This window comes from Tachyglossus aculeatus, chromosome 4 (genome assembly GCF_015852505.1).
Source record: "Tachyglossus aculeatus isolate mTacAcu1 chromosome 4, mTacAcu1.pri, whole genome shotgun sequence".
NCBI lineage: Eukaryota > Metazoa > Chordata > Mammalia > Monotremata > Tachyglossidae > Tachyglossus > Tachyglossus aculeatus.
Window position 1 is genome coordinate 85090603 of NC_052069.1, and position 21131 is coordinate 85111733.

The following is a 21131-nucleotide window of genomic DNA, read 5'->3' on the forward strand; positions in this document are numbered from 1 at the left end:
CATTTTCCATATCGAGGTGCATCGGCAAAATACAAAAAAAAATCCCCAAAAAACCAACAACAAAAGACCACAACATTATGTACAGAGCTCTAAAATGAGCTGTGAATATCTGCAAGAGACTAGCATACGCTCTTTGTGTAGGGGTGTTTGGGTCTGTGGCTTTCTACAGTTTCAGAGTCCTTGAGCAAATTTAACTCCTTGGAGCTGCAGAGACAAGTGCAGCTTCAGGGGGTGAGGTGAGGTCGGTTGGGGGCAGGGTGGATTTGGGGGTGTATGGAGGAGTGTGCGGCTGAAGGGGGGCGGGGAGGGGGACAAGGGGGCTGGGTGGGCGGGGGGGGGGGGAAATAGATCCTTGGCTTCTCTAGAAGTCCTGCCGCGGTGTGTGAGTCAGACTGTGCCGCCGCAGATCACAGTTTCGCCTGAACACTTTGCCGCACTGCTCGCAGTTGTAGGGCTTGATGTCTGTATGGGTGAGAAGGTGAGTTTTCAGATTACTTCTCTGATTAAAGGTTCTTCCACATGTGGGACATTTGTGTGGAGATTCCTGTTCAGATGTGAAGCAAGCAAAGGATTAATCCTTCACACCACCACTGCTCAACAGTTTTCCCTGCTCTGATCTGTCACTAACATTGCCCAACAAAAATAAACTAAGAGGAAACCTGCATGAACAAATCTGTGCTACTCCTAATCCCCTGAAACAAGAATACACACACCCACACACACACACACCCGCAAAGATCAGATCCACTACTAGGTTTTACCATTTTAAATACATTCTATTTCATCACTCTCTTCATCCGCAGAAAGAAGTGGGGAAAGAATGCTAATCCTCCCAAGATATTGTATTTGCATGGCTGAAAAAGCCTCTTTGGCTGGACAGTAAAACTTTCTGCTCAAAATGCTACTAGTTACCAATTACAAAGAGATGAAGAGTGCCAGTTTAGAGTTTCACCTCAGCCACTTCTTCAAAATTTACTATTTTGATTTCCACTTAACACAGATCTTGAAATATGATCATGTAAATACTAAACAGTGCATTCTTTTCTTTCTCGACCCTTAATAGGAACTGATCTTTTATTGAAAAGAACAACTAGAAATAACTATTTTAGCATAAATATAACACGATGTAAAACAGTTTTTTTTCATCCCAAACCAACAGAATTAAAAACTACTCCCCGCAACCCCTGGACAGATCAAATCTTCTTTATAAACTTAGAAAAATAACGATGATACAATGAAACAATAACTATCTTAAATGTAAAGCAATCTTACCTGCATGTGTAAGGTTTTGTGAACTGCCAGAGTTCTGGATTGACAAAATCCTTTCCCACATTCCTGACATTTGAAGGGTTTTTCTTTGGAATGAATATACCTGAAAATCAATAGAAGGATTTAATTAAAAGGCTGTAGGCAAGCATAAGAGCCACGGAGATCTAACACGCCTAGAGTCCAGATGGATGTGGATAATTTAGGGGCAGGTGGAGATTGGATATTTATTAGACGTCGTATATTGGCCTCCTCCAACAGCCCCTTTTCGGAACATTCACAGCCTCATTCCCTCGATCACCCTCTCTAGTGATTCTTTAGCATGAGATCCCGCGGAGGCAGGCAAGATGTGCAGGCCTCTCATCCCAGCATGTCTCAGTGGAAAGAACACGGGCTTTGGAGTTAGTGGTCATGGGTTCAAATCCCGGCTCTGCCAGTTCTCAGCTGTGTGACTTTGGGCAAGTCACTTAACTTCTCTGTGCCTCAGTTACCCATCTATAAAATAGGAATTGACTGTGAGCCCCCCGTGGGACAACCTGATCACCTTGTAATCTCCCCAGTGCTTAGAACAGTGCTTTGCACATAGTAAGTGCTTAATAAATACTATTATTATTATTATTATTATTATTACCTGGGTCTTAAACCGATTTAGACGAGGATGCGACACAAAGAAAATGCATTTGAGCACATCCTTTGAACAGTTCCCAAGGAATTGATCTCTCTCCCGCCTCTCCCACTGAACCTACCCCTGTAAAGGAAATAGATCGCCCCTTCCAATCTGGTTGGAAGGAAGCCTATAACAGCTTGGCACCTGGAACCCATTTGATCCTTAAATTCAGGAATCTTGTCAACAGTGAGAAGAGAGAGAGTGAGAGAAGCAGCGTGGCTCAGTGGAAAGAGCCCGGGCTTTGGAGTCAGAGGTCATGGGTTCAAATACCAGCTCTGCCAATTGCCAGCTGTGTGACTTTGGGCATGTCACTTAACTTCTCTGTGCCTCAGTTACCTCATCTGTAAAATGGGGATTGACTGTGAGCCCCCCCCGTGGGACAACCTGATAACCTTGTAACCTCTGCAGCGCTTAGAACAGTGCTTTGCACATAGTAAGCGCTTAATAAATGCCATTATTAAATTAATTAAATTAAGTAACCGAAAAGCAAGTCGCCACGCAAAATAGTGGGTCCCACGCTACCTCATCCAGGACACGGGTGGGGAGGTGGGCGCAGAAAGTAGAAAATGCGAGAAACTCCTTGCTGGCCTGCTGGGGGCTGGCAGGGGAAGGACCAGCTGACAGGCCTGCTGGGTGTGGGCAGGGAATGTATTTGATGTTCTATTGTCCTCTCCCAAGAGTTTAGTACGGTGCTTTGCACACAGTAATTGCTCAATTAATATGATTAATAATAATAATAATGCCAGGCAGGACAAAGGCACTGGTGAGGGTGGGAGGGGTTGCTGGAGGGCTGTGAGCCCCACATGGGCCCAACCCGATTTGCGATTTGCGTGGCTCAGTGTAAAGAGCACAGGCTTGGGAGTCAGAGGTCATGGGTTCGAATTCCGACTCCACCACTTGTCAGCTGTGTGACCTTGGGCAAGCCACTTAACTTCTCTGTGCCTCAGTTACCTCATCTGTAAAATGGGGATTAAGACTGTGGTCCCCACGTGGGACAACCTGATCACCTTGTATACAGTGCTTTGCACATAGTAAGTGCTTAACAAATACCGTTATTATTATTATTATTGTATCTACCCCAGTGCTTAGTACAGTGCTTGGCACATAGTAAGCACTTAACAAATTTACTAGACTGTGAGCCCGTTGTTGGGTAGGGACCGTCTCTATATGTTGCCAATTTGTACTTCTCAAGCGCTTTTACAGTGCTCTGCGCACAGTAAGCGCTCAGTAAATATGATTGAATGAATGAACAAATGCCACAATTATTATTACTATTATTTTGTTATTAAAGGGCACTGGGGAGGGGGGAGGGAGCTCTGGGGGAGGCTTCTGGGAGGAGGGGAAGGGGCGTTGGTAGGGAGGGAACTGCTAAGGGGTGGGAGAGAGATTGTTGGGCAGGGGGGAGACTGCCAGGGGGTGGGAGAGGGATTGCTAGGGAGGGGTGGGAATGGACCCTAGTGGGAGGTGGGAGGGGGTCCTGGGGGTGGGGTGAAGCACTGGGAGGGGGGGGGTTTGGATGGATGGGGGGAAATGGACCCTAGTGGGGAGTGGGAGGGGGGCACCAGCTCCAAGCAGCCCAAACAGGGCCAGGGACCTTTGAGCGTCAGGAGGTGGGAGAGCATTGAGAAGCAGCCTAGCGTAAAGGTCCTGGGTTCTAATCCCACCTCCCCCACGGGTCAGCTGTGTGACCTTGGGCAAGTGACCTTCAACTCTCTGGGCCTCAGCGACATCACCTGTAAAATGGGGATTGAGACCGTGAGCCCCACGTGGGACATGTACGCACCCCAGCGCTTAGTAGAGTGCCCGGCACATAGGTGCTTAACGAATACCAGTTACAATAATAATGATGGTATTTGTTAAGCAGTTACTATGTGCCAAGCACTGTTCTAAGCGCTGGGGTAGAGCCAAGGTCATCAGGTTGTCCCATGTGGGGCTCACAGTCTTAATACCCATTTTCCAGATGAGGTCGCTGAGGCCCAGAGAAGTGAAGTGACTTGTCCAAGGCCACACAGCAGGCAAGTGGCGGAGCGAGGATGAGAACCCACAGCGTCTGACTTCCAAGCCTGGGCTCTTTCCACTGAGCCACGCTGCTTCTCCAGTTAGGGTTAGGATTATAGAGTGGGGGAGAGGGAGTGTCTATCTGTCTGTCTCTGGGCAGGAGGGGTCCTGGGCTGTGGTGGGAAGGAGGTGGCCCTCCCCGCAAATAATAATAATAATGATATCAATGATGGTACTTGTTAAGCACTTACTATGTGCCAAGCACTGTTCTAAGCACCGAGGTAGATACAAAGTTATCAGGTTGTCCCAAGTGGGGCTCACAGTCTCAATCCCCACTTTGCAGATGAGGTCACTGAGGCTCAAAGAAGTGAAGTGACTTGCCCAAGGTCACACAGCAGACAAGTGGAGGAGCCGGGATGAGAACCCACGACCTCTGACTCCCAAACCCGTGCTCTTTCCACTGAGCCACGCTGCTTCTCCAGTTATGGCTATAATAATAATAATGATGATGGTATTTGTTAAGCACTGACTATGTGCTAAGCACTGGTTATAGACTGGGGGAAAGGGAGTGTGTGTGTGTGTCTGTTTGTGGGCTGGAGGGGTCCTGGGCTGAGAGGTGGGAGGGGGCACTGGAGGTGGGATGAAGCGGCTTTAGGAGTTAGAGGTTATAGAGTGGGGGAAAGGGGGTGTCTGTCTGTCCGTCCTGGGTTGATGGTGGGCAGGGGGTGGGCCTCCCCGTAGGTAATAGTAATAATAATAATGATGATGGTATTTGTTAAGCGCTGACTATGTGCCAAGCACTGGTTATAGAGTGGGGAAAAGGGAGTGGGTGTCTGTCTGTGGGCAGAAGGGGTCCTGGACTGTGGTGGGCAGGGAGATGGGCCTCCCAGTAGGTAATAGTAATAATAATAACGATGATGGTATTTGTTAAGGGCTGACTATGTGCCAAGCACTGGTTATAGAGTGGGGAAAAGGGAGTGGGTGTCTGTCTGTGGGCAGCAGGGGTCCTGGGCTGTGGTGGGCAGGGGGATGGGCCTCCCTGTAGGTAATAGTAATAATAATAATGATGATGGTATTTGTTAAGGGTTGACTATGTGCCAAGCACTGGTTATAGAGTGGGGAAAAGGGAGTGGGTGTCTGCCTGTGGGCAGGAGGGGTCCTGGGCTGTGGTGGGCAGGGGGATGGGCCTCCCCGTAGGTAATTGTAATAATAATAATGATGATGGTATTTGTTAAGCGCTATGTGCCAAGCACTGGTTATAGAGTGGGGAAAAGGGAGTGGGTGTCTGTCTGTGGGCAGGAGGGGTCCTGGGCTGTGGTGGGCAGGGGGGTGGGCCTCCCTGTAGGTAATAGTAATAATAATAATGATGATAGTATTTGTTAAGCGCTGACTATGTGCCAAGCACTGGTTATAGAGTGGGGAAAAGGGAGTGGGTGTCTGTCTGTGGGCAGGAGGGGTCCTGGGCTGTGGTGGGCAGGGGGATGGGCCTCCCTGTAGGTAATAGTAATGATAATAATGATGATGGTATTTGTTAAGCACTGACTATGTGCCAAGCACTGGTTAGAGAGTGGGGAAAAGGGAGTGGGTGTCTGTCTGTGGGCAGGAGGGGTCCTGGGCTGTGGTGGGCCTCCCCGCAGGTGTGTGCGGCCCCCCTCCCGGTGCCCCCCTGGCACCTGTGATCTCGCAGGTGATCCTGCCTCCGGAAGGCCTTGTGGCAGATGTCGCAGGTGTAAGGCCTCTCGTCGGTGTGGGTCCGCTCGTGGATGAGCAGGTTGTAGGATTTGGTAAAGTGTCTGCCGCAGAACTTGCAGATAAACTCCTTTTTCGTCTTGGAGGGCAAGCGGCCCCGGGCGGGCTTCCGGTCCGGGGTCAGCCTGCCGCCGGCCGACAGGGGTCCGGCCGGGCCAGGGGTCAGCTTGGTGGGGTCCCCCGGCTTCGGGGGGTCCTCCTGGGTGGCGGCCGCGGCCAGGTGGGCAAAGTCGAAGCGCGGCCTTTCCTTGCGCAGGGCCGGGAGCACGTGGGCCACCGCGCCGGGCTTCGCGTGGAACAGGTGCCCGGCCGCCAAGGGCAAGGCCGGGAAGGGGAAGCGGGCATCCACCAGCCCCTGCGCCGTCGCCATCTCGCTCAGGGTGGAGCGGGCCAGCTCGTGCACGGCGGGGTAGCCCAGGGTCCAGTGGTTCATGTGCATGGTCTGCACCGCGCTCAGCCCGTACAGGCCCTGCAGGTGGTCCACCGCCGCGGGGAACGTGTTGACCGCCTGCAGGAACGAGTAGTTGGTCAGCTGCAGCGACGGGTGGAGCGGGATGGGCGCCGGCAACGCTTTGCTGCCCATCTTCCCGGGCCGGGGCGAGAGGAGCCAGGTGCCCCGGTCCTCCAGGACGCGGGGGCCGGAGAGCCGGGCCTATGCGGCCTTCCTGGGAGCCCGCCGGCACGGGGAGGGTCGGTGGTGGTGGACAGCCGCGGGCACCAGGAGGGAAGAGAGAAAAGTTCATTTCAATTGGGTTGGGGGGATGCTTGGGGGGCGTCCCCAAACCTCCGTCTAACCCTCTCTCCAAAATCACCCCGAAAACAGGCCTTGACCAATGGGAGATGGATCGGGGGGTGCCAAGGCCCAGGCCTGAGAGGCGGAAAGTCGCGGGTTCATAATAATAATAATAATAGTAATGACGGTATTTGTTAAGCGCTTACTATGTGCGAAGCACTGTTCTAAGCGCTGGGAAGGTTACAAGGTGATCAGGTTGTCCCACAGGGGACTCACAGTTTTAATCCCCATTTTACAGATGAGGTAACTGAGGCACAGAGAAGTGAAGTGACTTGCCCAAAGTCACGCAGCCAGGATTCATTCATTCAATCGTATTTATCGAGCGCTTACTGTGTGCAGAGCACTGTACCGAGCGCTTGGGAAGTACAATTCGGCAACATATTGAAACGGTCCCTACCCAACAATGGGCTCACAGTCTAGAAGGGGGAGACAGACAGGAAAACCAGTTGAGAGGTGTCGATACCATCAGAATAAATAGAATTATAGCTATATGCACATCATTAATAAAATAGAGTAATATATATGTACAGATATATACAAGTGATGTGGGGAGGGGAAGGAGGTAGGGTTCTAATCCTGCCTCCGCCACTCGGCTGCCCAGTGACCTCGGGAGAGTCATTTGACTTGAAAAAGCACGGGTTTGGGAGTCAGAGGTCGTGGGTTCTAATGATGATGATGGTGATAATGATGATAATGATGATGATGGCATTTGTTAGTGCTTACTATGTGCCAAGCACTGTTAGACACCATCCAGCCTCCGCCGCTTATCGGCTGGGTGACTTTGGGCAAGTCACTTCACTTCTCTGGGCTTCAGTGACCTCATTTGGAAAATGGGGATGAAGCCTGGGAGCCCCACGTGGGACAACCTGATTCCCTTGGATCTCCCCCAGCGCTTAGAGCCCAGAGTAAGCGCTTAGCAAATAGCACCCTCATCATCATTCTCTGGGCCTCAGTGACCTCATCTGTAAAAGAGGGGTTAAGACTGTGAGTCCCTTCAACACCATTGACTTGTAGCCACCCCAGCCCTTAGTATAGTTCCTGGCACATAGTAAGCGCTTAGCTGATACCAGTTATTATTATTATTGTTATTATTATTATTATCTTCTGCACGGGGGCTGGACCCCTGACCCCAGGGATCTCGGGAAAGTATCAGGGCACACTCCTTACCCCTCTCCCGACCCCAGCCTGGGGTTGGGGGGCTTCTATAGGGAGCCCCTCGAGTTCCCATCTTGAAGCTCTGGTAGGAGGCTGGGGGAAGAGGAGGGAAGCGACTGTCTCTCCTTCCTCTGCTCCGGAGGCCGGCGGTCCTTTAGCTGACCCAGACCACTGACTTCTTCCCTCCATCCCAATTCCCTCCGTCATTCGTTCATTCAATCATATTTATTGAGCGCTTACTGTGTGCAGAGCACTGAACTAAGCGCTTGGGAGAGTACAAGTCGGCAACAGATAGAGACAATCCCTACCCAGCAACGGGCTCACAGTCTAGAAGGGGGAAATGCATTCATTCATTCCTTCAATCGTATTTATTGAGCACTTCCTGTGTGCAGATCACTGTACTAAGCGCTTGGGAGAGTATAAATCGGCAAGATAGAGACAGTCCGTACCCAACAACGGGCTCACAGTCTAGAAGGGGTAAATTCACAGCACGGCTCAGTGGAAAGAGCATGGGCTTTGGAGTCAATCAGTCAATCAATCGTATTTATTAAGCGCTTACTGTGTGCAGAGCACTGTACTAAGCGCTTGGGAAGTACAAGTTGACAACATATAGTGGCAGTCCCTAACCAACAGTGGGCTCACAGTCTAGGTCATGGGTTCAAATCCCGGCTCCACCACTTGTCAGCTGGGTGACTTTGGGCAAGTCACTTCACTTCTCTGGGCCTCAGTTACCTCATCTGTCAAGTAGGGATTAAGACTGTGAGCCCCCCGTGGGACAACCTGGTCACCTTGTAACCTCCCCAGCGCTTAGAACAGTGCGCTGCACATAGTAATAATAATAATAATAATGGTATTTATTAAGCGCTTACTATGTGCAAGTTGTCCCACGGGGGGCTCACAGTCTTAATCCCCATTTTACAGATGAGGTAACTGAGGCCCAGAGAAGTGAAGTGAGTTGCCCAAAGTCACACAGCTGACAATTGGCGGAGCCGGGATTTGAACCCGTAACCTCTGATTCCAAAGCACGGGCTCTTTCCGATGAGCCACGCTGCTTCTCTAGTAAGCGCTTAATAAATGCCATTATTATTATCATTATTATTATTCATTCACTCCTTCCATCATATTTCTGGAGTGCTTCCTGTGTGAGAGCACTGGACTAAGCGCTTGGGAAGTAGAACTCCTGCAGCCCCATGATCCGGGGTGACGGGCGGGAGGAATTGGAGAGCAAGCATCGCTCTCAGCCCCGGGCCCGGACGGTCCGGTCCGGTCCAGTCCGGCCTTCACCCAGGCCTGGCCCCTCTGATCCCCCCCAGATAATAATAATAATATTAGCATTATTAAGTGCTTACTATGTGCAAAGCGCTGTTCTAAGCACTGGGGAGGTTACAAGGTGATCAAGTTGTCCCACGGGGGGCTCACAGTTTTAATCCCCATTTTACAGATGAGGGAACTGAGGCCCAGAGAAGTGAAGTGACTTGCCCAAAGTCACACAGTTGACAATTGGAGGAGCCGGGATTTGAACCCATGACCTCAGACTCCAAAGCCCAGGCTCTTTCCACTGAGCCATGCTGAGATGGCCCGGGACCGGGGGCTGGGGCGGGGGTTGGGGGGGACACGGCCCCGAGGCTCCCTGATCCCCCCCAGACCATCACACACTCTTTCCCCCTGGACCATCACACCCTTTGACCCCCCCCGGACCAGGACACCCTTTGCCCTCCCTGACCACAACAACAATAATAATAATAATAACAATAATAATAATAATAATAATAATGGCATTTGTTAAGCACTTACTATGTTCAAAGTACTGTTCTAAGTGCTGGGGCAGATGCAAGGCGATCAGGTTTTCCCACTTGGGGTTCACAGTTTCAATCCCCGTTTTACAGATGAGGAAACTGAGGCACAGAGAAAGTAACTGACTTACCCAAAGTCACCCAGCTGACAAGCGGCAGAGCCTGGGATTTGAACCCATGACCTCTGACTCCCAAGCCCGGGCTCTTTCCACTGAGCCACGCTTTGTCCCCCCAAACCATCACACCCTCTGCTCCCCCGGACCAGCACACCCTCTGCCCCCACAGACCATCACACCCTTTGCCCTCCCTGACCACAACACCCTCTGCTCTCCCAGACTATTACACCTTCAGCTCTCCCGGGTCAGACACCCTGTGCCCCCCAGGACCAGCTCACCCTCTGCCCCCCAAACCATCACACCCCTTGCCCTCCCTGACCATACTCTCTGCTCGCCCGGACCATCACACCCTCTGCCCCCCCCCGGACCATCACACTCTCTGCCCCCCTAAATCATCACACCCTCTCCCCCCCGGATCAGTATATCCTCTGCCCCCCAAACCATCACACCCTCTGCCCCCCCAGACCATCACACCCTCTGCCCCCCTAAACTATCACACCCTCCGCCCCCCCAGACCAGTCTACCCTCGGCACCCCTAAACCATCACACCCTCTGCCCCCCGAACCATCACACCCTTTTCCCTCCCTGACCACAACACCCTCTGCCCCCCTAAACCATCACACCCTCTGCTCCTCTGGACTATTACACCTTCTGCTCTCTAGGGTCAGAACACCCTCTGACCCCCAGGACCATCATCACACCCTCTGCCCCCCTAAACCATCACACCCTCTGCCCCCCAGTACCATCACACCCTCTGCCCCCCTAAACCAGCCCACCCTCTGCCCCCCCGGACCATCACACCCTCTGCCCCCGCAGGACTGGTCCTGAGTCTGGTCCTTGTCCTGGGAGAGGAGGCATCGTCGGGCCGGCTGGGGGTGAAGGAGGGGAGGAGAAACAGGCCTGTCCCTTGGGGAGGCCGGAGACCCCACCCCCACCCTCAGAGGCCCCCCCAGCTCTCCCTCCTTCGGGGCAGGGGGCATTTGCCCAGCCTGGGCAGGTGGGGAAGCAGGGGAGGGGGCGTCGTCAGCCCGGGGGCAGAGAAGAGAGTTGGAGCTGGGGTTATCCAGATGGGTAGGCCGCAACCCAGGACCCTCTCCATCTGCAACATAGGCTGGAGGCCCTAGCCCTAATAATAATAATGACGGTATTGGTTAAGTGCTTACTCCGTGCCAAGCACTGTTCTAATAATGATAATAATGGTATTTGTTAAGCACTTACTATGTGCAAAACACTGTTCGAAGAGCTGGGGAGGCTACGCGGTGATCAGGTTGTCCCACGGGGGGCTCACAGTTTTAATCCCCATTTTACAGATGAGGGAACTGAGGCCCAGAGAAGTGAAGTGACTTGCCCAAAGTCACACAGCTGACAGAGTTGGGATTTGAACCTGTGACCTCTGACTCCAAAGCCCGGGCTCTTTTCACTGAGCCACGCTGCTTCTCTTCTAAACCCTGGGGTAGGTAGAAGGGAATCAGGTTGTCCCACGTGGGGCTCCTAGTAGTCTTCATCCCCATTTTCCAAATGAGGTTACTGAGGCCAAGAGAAGTGAAATGGCTTACCCACGGTCACCCAGCAGACAAGTTGCGGAGCCGGATTTAGAACCCACGTCCTTTCACTCCCAAGCCCGGGCTCTTGCTACTAGGCTACGCTGCAGAGGAGCCCCCCACCCCCCATGCCCTCGCCCCTGCCCCCTCAAGATTTGCCAACATTCATTCATTCAATAGTATTTATTGAAGGCTTACTGTGTGCAGAGCACTGTGCTAAGCGCTTGGGAAGTACAAGTTGGCAAAATATAGAGACGGTCCTTACCCAACAGTGGGCTCACAGTGTAGAAAAAACACTGTTCGAAGTGCTTGGGAGGTTACGAGGTGATCAGGTTGTCCCGCGGGGGGCTCACAGTTTTAATCCCCATTTTACAGATGAGGTAACTGAGGCCCAGAGAAGTGAAGTGACTTGCCCAAAGTCACACAGCTGACAGTTGGGGGAGCTGGGATTTGAACCTGTGACCTCTGACTCCAAAGGCCGGGCTCTTTCCACTGAGCCACGCGGCTTCTCTAACGGCCACATAGGCCTAGTTCACCCAGATTGGAAGACTGGTGGCATGGATTGCTTTCTTCCATCTCTCTGTTCGGACCGTGGCGAGTGGTTCTCCTTGCCCCCGGCCCCAAATCCTCTCATCTTGGCTTGGTCTTGTCCCCTCTTGTTTTGGGGGTGCCCCTCCCCAGCCCCCTCCTCCCTCCGGCTGGCCTCTAGGGAGAAGCAGCGTGGCTCAGAGGAAAGAGCCCGGGCTTTGGAGTCAGAGGTCTTGGGTTCGAATCCCGGCTCCACCACATGTCTGCTGTGTGACCTTGGGCAAGTCACTTAACTTCTCTGAGCCTCAGTTACCTCATCTGTAAAATGGGGTTTGACTGTGAGCCCCACGTGGAACAACCTGATCATGTTGCATCCCCCCCCCCAGAACTTAGAACAGTGTTTTGCACATAGTAAGTGCTTAACAAATGCCATTATTATTATTATTATTATTATTATTAGGGACCGGAAAGAAATGGGAGCAGAACTGTTGGGCTTCGCCAGCTTTTTCCCCTGGTCCTGTTTCGCTTCGGGAGAAGGTCCCAGGTCGGGGAATCCAGGCTGGAGGCCATAGATTCACTCAGTCGTATTTACTGAGCACTTAATGGCAGAGAGCTGTACTAAGTGCTTGAAAAGTCCAACACGGCAATAAAGAGAGACAATCCCTGCCCACAACGGGCTCACAGTCTAGAATAGGGGGAGACGGACAACAAGAAGCAGCGTGGCTGAGTGGAAAGAGCACGGGCTTGGGAGTCAGAGGTCATGGGTTCTAATCTTAACTTCTCTGAGCCTCAGTTCCCTCATCTGTAAAATGGGGATGAAGACTGGGAGCCCGTGTGGGACAACCTGATCACCTTGTATCCGCCCCCCCCCCAGAGCTTAGAACAGTGCTTCGCACATAGTAAGCGCTTAACAAATGCCATTATTATTAGTAGTAGTAATAAAACAAGTGAAACAGGCATCAATAAAATTAAATAGAATTATAGATATATATGTAAGGCCGCGGCGGAGGGCGGGCGGGAGTTGGAGGCCCGGCAAACCTCACCTCGGGGGAAGCGGCGGCCGGGCCCGGTTACACTCATTCCTTCAGTCGTATTTATTGAGCGCTTACTGTGTGCAGAGCACTGAACTAAGCGCTTAGAAAGTACAATTCGACAACAGAGTCGATCCCTAGCCAACAACGGGCTCACAGTCTAGAAGACGGGCTTACAATCAGCCACCCACTTTTTGGCTCCCCTTTCTGGCTCCCCTTTCCCTCCCCAAAACAGGGATTTCTTAGCCAAAGCGGCCAGGGATTTAATGAGAGCCGGGTGACAGTCAGAGGGTTTCGCTCAGGCCGCTCGACTCAAACTATAAACCCCCATTTACAATCAATTTTCCACCACTGAGCACTTTCCATTTCTGCTTCATTCATCCATTCAATCGTATTGATTGAGCGCTTACTGTGGGCAGAACACTGTAGTAAGCGCTTGGGAAGTACAAATCGGTGACCAGGGATACCCTCTTCTACCCCTTCTCCTCCCTCCCTTCCCCACCGTGACTGCGGTAGAAAGGGATTTCTCTCTCCCTCTGGACTGCAACCAGTCTGGAGGGGTAATAATGATAATGATGGCATTTATTAAGCGCCTACTATGTGCAAAGCACTGGTCTAAGCGCTGGGGAGGTTACCAGATGATCAGGTTGTCCCACGGGGGGCTCACAAGTCTTCATCCCCATTTTACTGATGAGGTCATTGAGGCCCAGAGAAGTGAAGTGACTTGCCCAGAGTCACCCAGCTGAAAAGTGGCGCAGCCGGGATTTGAATCCATGACCTCTGACTCCAAAGCCCGGGCCCTTTCCACTGAGCCACGCTGTTTCAGAGAGGGGTTTTCATTGCTGTGTGATCTTGGGCACTGCAACCAGTCTGGAGAGGTGTTGGAGAGGGAGGGGTTTTTCATTGCTGTGTGATCTTGGGCAAGTCACTCAACTTCTCTGGGCCTCAGTTCCCTCGTATGTAAAATAGGGACGAAGATGGTGAGCCCCGTGTTGGGACAGGGACTGCGTCCAACCCGATGATCTTGTATCTGCCGTAGCGCTTTGAACAGTGCCTGGCACATAGAGAGGGTGTAACAAATACCATAATTATTAGTACTATTTCATTTCATTCTAATTTTTATGGCTCACCTTCTATTTTGCTTTTTTTGGGTGGGGGGGGCCATAGACTTAAAGATCCATTGATAAAAATGAGTTTTCTTTGGAGAGCGCCGCTCACTCCCCTCGCCCCCAAGAAAAGAAACAAACAGCATTTGGATTTATTCCCAAACCCTTTTTTAAGAGGTAAATAAATATAATGGGCAGAATGTGTCCGCCGCCATACTCCAAAAACGAAGGAGGGAAAGTGGAGAGGGAATTCTTTGACATGGGACTTTTACTGTCCACAAGCACTGAAATAAACTATTTCTGCCTTAAAGGTTGAGTGTTAACTTTGTCAGAAAACCCCCAAAAACACAACAACCCAGGAATTGTGTCGCCCTTCGCTTCTAAATACGGGCAGGGAACGTGGCCGCTAATTCTGTTGTAATGTACGCTCCCAAGCGTTTAATACACTGCTCTGCACTTGGAAAAGTTGCTCTCGTCCCCTAGACCGCGGGCTCGAGTGGGCAGGGATTGACTGACTGTCTTTATTTCTTTATTGTACTTTTCCAAGCGCTTAGTACAGTGCTCCGCACACCGTAAGCGCTCAATGAATACGATTGAATGCAGAATAAATACCATTGATTGGCCAATGGGGCGTAATACAGTAATTCGGCCTTGTTCATTTCTGTAAGTCTCACCAAACGAAAAGGAATTAGTTTGTACTCTCCCAATCGCTTAATACAGTGCTCTGCACAAATGCAGCGCTCGAGAAACACGATTGGGTAGGGACCGTCTCTATATGCTACCGACTTGTACTTTCCAAGCGCTTAGTACAGTGCTCTGCACACAGTAAGCGCTCAATACATAGGATTGAATGAATGATTGACTGAATGTGGCTACCATTTATGCTTTTTAAACCGCACCTACTGGAAAAGTAGCACATTCGGTTTCACGAATGAAAACGAGTTTTAAAACAGATCCCCGCCTTAAAAAAATCACAAACATTTTCTCATTAAATAACTAAAGGAGTTTGAGTTTTTCTCCCTCTAATTGGACTGATGGGAAATTGCCCATACTTTTCTGCACTTAGCTAATCTAATTCAGAGCGTGGTTTCGTTTTGTCCAAGATCCTGCTGACTGAGATCCCGTCTATTGTTATTTTACCTTTACTGGGTCCCTAACAATCCCCGTCGATCGTCATTTGTTGTGTTAGCCCATTGGGTGAACCGGTTTTTACATTTAGGTTTTATTTTTTTAATAAGGCCACTCTTTACAAAATAAGCCCTCAGCTATTTCAGTGGGCTAGAAACTAGTTTCCGTCCGCCAGCCTACTTTACAGGAATTTCCAGTTATGTACGACTTTTTAAAAAAGAAAACAATTTGGTACAGCGTCTGTCAGCGAGCGAAATGTTTACAGATTAATTTCGGTTCGGTGAGGCTTTCGAAAACAAACGACATAAAAGAATTAAAAGGGGGGAGGTCGTAGCTCGATAAAAAGCCTTCACCTTTTAGAAATGCAGGGTTATTAAATTGAATTATCTAGAAATAACAAACACTTAGGGGGCCCACTCTGCATATCTGTCCGGAGGAATTGACTGATCGATGGATTCACTGGATTTAAACTAGAGTCATAAAGGGGTTGCAACAGAAAGCGGGGAATCTTTGGTGGCTGACTGCACCTGATTCCAGTTTTATTGGAAAAATGTAGCTGGACGGTCTGAAACAGGTGAGAGACAGAGTGAACCGGCCCCTAACCCTTTATTTATTTATTTTTTGCGTGTCTTCTCACAGGCAGATGGAAAATCGCATGTGATACGCAAGATTCCTGTCACTCCCCTGGCTCTCCTTCGGGGAGAGCTAATTGAATTAAGATGCCTTCTTCATAATCCGTGTTCTGCTACACTGTTCTCTCGCAGTGATCTTGCTCCTCTCCAGAAGAGATGTCCCTTTTTTCTTTCCAATTATGGGGTTTATTAAGCGCTCACTCTAGGCTAAACGCTGGGGTAGGAACAAAATAATCGGATCGGACCACAGTTTAACGGGACAAGTGTCTGGCTGTGTGTCGTTTCAGGCCGAGAAGCATCAACATTTTATTTTGTTAGTATGTTTGGTTTTGTTCTCTGTCTCCCCCTTTTAGTCTGTGAGCCCACTGTTGGGTAGGGACTGTCTCTATATGTTGCCAATTTGTACTTCCCAAGCGCTTAGTACAGTGATCTGCATATAGTAAACGCTCAATAAATACGATTGATGATGATGATCTGCCGGTAACAGGTAGCCAAACTGATCTAGAAAACGCTTAGACTGTGAGCCCACTGCTGGGTAGGGACTGTCTCTATATGTTGCCAACTTGTACTTCCCAAGCGCTTAGTACAGTGCTCTGCACACAGTAAGCGCTCAATAAATACGATTGATTGATTGATTGATTGATTCCCCCCCCCAAAAAAAACCACAGCAAGCCCATCGCTGACCCCATTTCTCGCTAATCCCAGCCATTTAAACAACAGGGAGACTCCCGCACCTAGCCCCAAAATGCAGGGCAAAAATCAAGCAAGAAGCACTCGGTTGGAGATTTAGCTACCAGGGTTATTTCATTCTTTAAACATTACTTAAACGTAGCTAACAGAGCAGGCACTGTGCGCAGAAACATCTGCTCCGTCCTGCGCTATTGCCATGAAAACTGGAAGCCACCCCGCGATTTCCAGGCCAATGTCAAGGAGAGGGGGGGGAAAGGATTCCAGAGAGCGGATTTTCGTATTTTATTTTTTTTTAACGCAAATGAGGGAACCCGTTTAAGAAACAGCAGCGTGGCCATTCGGTTAACTTGGGGTTGGGATCATCTGGGAAAACTAAGGTGGAAAAAAACCAGTTAACCCGTAAAACCTAAATTCAGTATAGATGAGAGCGAGGACAAGTTTCATTACGAAAAACAGCACCATCCCATTACCGCTTTGACCTGTAATTTCCCCCTCCAGAGAGTGTCCTTTCCCCCTCCAGAGAGTGTCCTTTCTCCGGGTGGGCCCGCTGACCAGGGAATGGGGATTATTATTATTTTTTTCACCCAGTGTTTTAGGGAGGGTAACGTTCTTAGGGCCAACTTGGAGACTTACCTTCCGCACCAAACTGCTTCCCACGGATCGCCCTGCTCATACAAAGGTCAAGAAGCGACCCTGGAACCTTGGCACGGTCATTAGATCCACAGGGGACTGGCGGAGCAGAACCACCAGAAGTTCAGCAAACGGGTTTCCTTCCAGTCCTGGAAGTCGAGGGCATGGTACGGAAGAAAAGGGGGAGTGGAGAGGTCCTGCTTTTTTTTAGGTCTCGTTGCGGAATGGTTAAAAAGTCCTAGTTGGTCCGGATCGATGACTGACTCTCTCCCTTCGGACCACTTTCTTGCTTGGATCTCTCTGCCTTCTCCTCTGCGAAGTGAGATGAAGTCTGAGCTTTCACCCGCCCAGGACCATCACATTTCAGCAGTTAAGTGGCGCACATATTCGACCGTTTCACTGCTTTAGTATCCGGGCCCCGCCTACAACCCCTAACGTTCAGGGGTTGTAAGTTGTGAATCCGCCCCCAGCTCCTCCTCCTCCTCCTCCTCCTCCTCCTTCCCTCCTCCTCCTCTCCCTCCTCCTCTCCCTCCTCCTCTCCCTTTTCTCGCTAATGGCCCACTCTGTTTACTTGTGTTTGGATAGCAACTGCGTCTTAAAGGCACAGATTTCCTTGATGTTTCCCTGCTACGTTACCTAAGGTGACATGATTTAAGGGGGAAGAAAGAGAAGAAGAAGAAGGAAAATTAAAATCCCAACAATCTCTCTCTCTCTAACCCTCCCTCCCTCTCTCTCTCTCTTTCTCTCTCTCTCTCTCTCACACACACACACACGCACACAACAAACAAAAACCCAAACTTTTCATCTTTTGAGGCACTTTGTCCATTGTAGAAAGCTCAACAAGTGTTCCCGTTCTGCACCAATTACTTTCACAAGAACATTATATAGGCGTCCTAGAGAATAATTCCATTTTCTTTTATATTTATTAACATCCCTAACATAGATCCCATCTGTGTACGAGTCCCAAATTTATATGTTCTTGATTATATGCAGCTGATCCTGATGGTCCCAATGCTTTTCTGCCTAAAATTTAATCAATGAATAAATGAACTTTCCCACAGTCCATTTCCACCTTCCACCAATTTTGTTAAATAAAGTTCATTACATTTTGCCAATATTGAAAATGTAATCGACTGGGGCGTTGTGGTATTTTTCTGGGCTATTGCTTTCGAGATGATGTGTGTTTGTAGCTGTTGGGTGGCAGGTGACTGTCGATTTACTCAAGCTCTTCATTAATAATAAGCACTGCAAACCAACATTTCAAACTTTCCATGAGCCATTTTATTCTACCATGGAGAACCGCGCTTTAATTCCCCGCAATAGACGCTATCTTCAGTTACTTAACCTGCAATTGGTTATTATAATGCTACGTACTTCTTCGTCTGAGACTGCTGAGAATAGTCATTTCAACTCATTTGGGGAGGTGGTATTTTTCTAATTTTGTCCCCAAAGGAGCAAACTGGAAAACGTGTTCATCTTCATACTTGGGTAAATTCGGATCTTTAATCGCTGGGATCTTATTGGAATCCAAAACGAAGTTTTTCAATGTAATTGCTGAACGCGTTTAGACTACGTTGGGACCCCGCTGGATGATTCCAAAAAGGCACAGAAATTAATCTAGGAAACCAATACAGTCGGTCTGAAACGACCCCGAATGGGAGGCTCTACCGTCTTCCCCCACCATCTGGCTGGTCCATTCCCACAGCAAAAGACAGAATACTTTAAGTTTCTCAGTAAGAAAAAAAAAACCAAAAACACACACAACCCAGTGGTCTTGAATAAACTACCCGAGGCAACAATTAAAGTAATCTCAACAGGGTGACAAAATGTGCAAATAAGCAGGGAGGGAATAGAAGCTTTAAAAGGTCGAACCTTGGGTCAGAGTCAGGCAAAAGTTCTTCGCGAGATTGTTATAAGATAAAATTCCCCTTATTAGGGCGAAACTGACTGGAGTTTTCGTTTCTTTTGGAATGTCCAATTCAGGGAAAGGAGTTCTTTATTTCTCTCTCGCTTGCGTTCGGGAAAAATCATACGGAATCTTGACAGTAAGTATTACAAGGACTGGGTTAATCTTCTTGATATATTGGCCCCGGCGTATAACACTTTTTTTAAAAAAAAATGTGGGTTTAAACCATTTAGAAGCCAGGTGATTAAACCGCGTGAAAAGAAGTGGGTCCGCAAATTTGTCTAAATTTTCATTGTTGTCATTAAGGTGCTTTAGTTCTACTTCTCGGTTTCCGACCTTCCGCTCCTGTGGAAATGTCCGAGGACTCCTCTCTTGCCTCATTTGTTCACAGCTTTTCTGAAAGATGGGGGAAAAAATGGAGGAAATCTTCTTTTCGTCCAAACCCTGGAATACTTGAGTGTGCACAAGTCCGTCTGTACACCTAAGTTCCTATTTATGATGAGAATGAAATACTGCAGTTTTTCAGATTAAGCGAGAGAGGGAAAATCCTCCATATCAAAAAATAAATCTTGAATGTCCAGACCTATTAAGTGGGTGTCGATGAAGGATTTTCTGTATCTCGAACGGGCCGAGAAGCCCGACCGCTTTATATTTATTTCGTTTATTTCTTTATTTCTTCCCATCCTCGGCCGGAGCGGGTTCCAGACAGTGAGAGGCAGAGGGCTCTTCATTCCTTTATTCAATCCTCTTTATTGAGGGCTTACTGTGTGCAGAACACTGTACTAAGCGCTTGGAAAGGACAATACAGCAATAAAGAGGGACGGTCCCTGCCCACACCGTGCTGACAGTCTCTCCTCCCGGCTCTGAGCCCTCCTGATTTACCATGTTGGACTAGGACGGGCTAGTAACAATAATAATAATAATGGCATTTGTTAAGCGCTTACTACGTGCAAAGCACTGTTCTAAGCGCTGGGGGGGGGCGCTACAAGGTGATCAGGTTGTCCCACGTGGGACTCACAATCTTAACCCTCATTTTACAGATGAGGTAACTGAGGTCCAGACAAGTTAAGTGATTTGCCCAAAGTCACACGGCTGACAAGTGGTGGAGCCGGGATTAGAACCCATGACCTCTGGCTCCCAAGCTCGGGCTCTTTCCACTGAGTCACGCTGTTTCTCAACAGCATAGTAGGGGCCACAGTGGGCCATGAATGTCGAGAGGGGGGCCAGCAGGTGTATGCCCAGGATCCTGGATTGCAGAGGGCCCCCACATCGTCGCCCTTTCCACCCCGACTTCCCTCCACATCACCCAGAGGGATGCGAAACAGCCTGGCCTAATGGACAGAGCTCGGGTTTGGCAGTCAGAGGTCATGGGTTCTAATCTCGGCTCTGCCACTTGTCAGCTGGGTGCCTTTGGGCAAGTCACTTCACATCTCTGGGCCTCAGTTCCCTCATCTGTAAAATGGAGATTAAGACTGTGAGCCCCACGTGGGACAACTTTGATTACCTTGTATTCCCCCACCCAGCGCTTAAACGCTTAACAAATACCAACATTATTAAGGGTTCTAATCCCGCCTCTGCCACTTGTCTGCTGGGTGACCTTTGGGCAAGTCACTTCACGTCTCTGGGCCTCAGTGACCTCATCTGTAAAACGGGGATTGAGACTGGGAGCCCCACGTGGGACAGGGACTGTGTCCAGCCCGATTTGCTTGTATTCGTTCAATCATATTTACTGAGCATTTACTGTGTGCAGAGCATTGTACTCAGCGATTGCAGCCACCCCAGCGCTGAGTGCAGTGCCGGCACATAATAAGCATTTAACAAAGACCATCATCATTATTATGAGAAGCAGCGTGGCATGCAGAAGCAGCAAGAGCCCGGCCTTGGGAGTCAGAGGTCGTGAGTTCTAATCCCTTGTCACTGGGTGACTTTAGGTAAATCACTTCACTTCTTTGGGCCTGCGTGGGTTTTAATCCCGGCTCTGCCACTTGTCAGCTGGGTGACTTTGGGCGAGTCACTTCACTTCTCCGGGCCTCAGTTCCCTCATCTGTAAAATGGGGATGGAGACTGTGAGCCCCACGTGGGACAATCTGGTCACCTTGGCTCTACCCCAGCGTTTAGAACAGCGTTCGGCACATAGTAAGCGCTTAACAAAAACCATCATCATTATGAAGCAGCGTGAAGCAGAAGCAGCTAGAGAAGCAGCTTGGCCCAGTGGAAAGAGCCCGGGCTTTGGAGTCAGAGGTCATGGGTTCGAACGCCCTCTCTGCCATTTGTCAGCTGTGTGATTTTGGGCAAGTCACTTAACTTCTCTGTGCCTCAATTCCCTCGTCTGTACAACGGGGATGAAGACTGTGAGCCCCCCGTGGGACAACCTGATCACGTTGTAACCTCCCCAGCGCTTA

General features: G+C 49.7%; 1 protein-coding gene across 4 annotated transcripts; it reads right to left on the minus strand.

Moving 5' to 3' along the window:
* Window positions 1–339: 339 nt before the first annotated feature.
* OSR2 (odd-skipped related transciption factor 2) lies at window positions 340–17178 on the minus strand. Of its 4 annotated transcripts, none has more exons than XM_038745542.1 (4): window positions 16827–17178; window positions 5605–6345; window positions 1273–1372; window positions 340–462 (listed from the first exon to the last, which is right to left on the minus strand). In XM_038745542.1, exons 2-4 carry the CDS (start codon window positions 6261–6263, stop codon window positions 388–390), a joined length of 834 nt encoding a protein of 277 aa, XP_038601470.1. In that variant the 5' UTR covers window positions 6264–6345; window positions 16827–17178; the 3' UTR covers window positions 340–387. The 4 variants fall into 4 exon arrangements, with proteins under 4 accessions (XP_038601470.1, XP_038601469.1, XP_038601467.1 ...); XM_038745541.1 differs by having other exon boundaries at window positions 340–544; XM_038745539.1 differs by having other exon boundaries at window positions 5605–6398.
* Between the last annotated feature and the right edge of the window lie 3953 nt (window positions 17179–21131).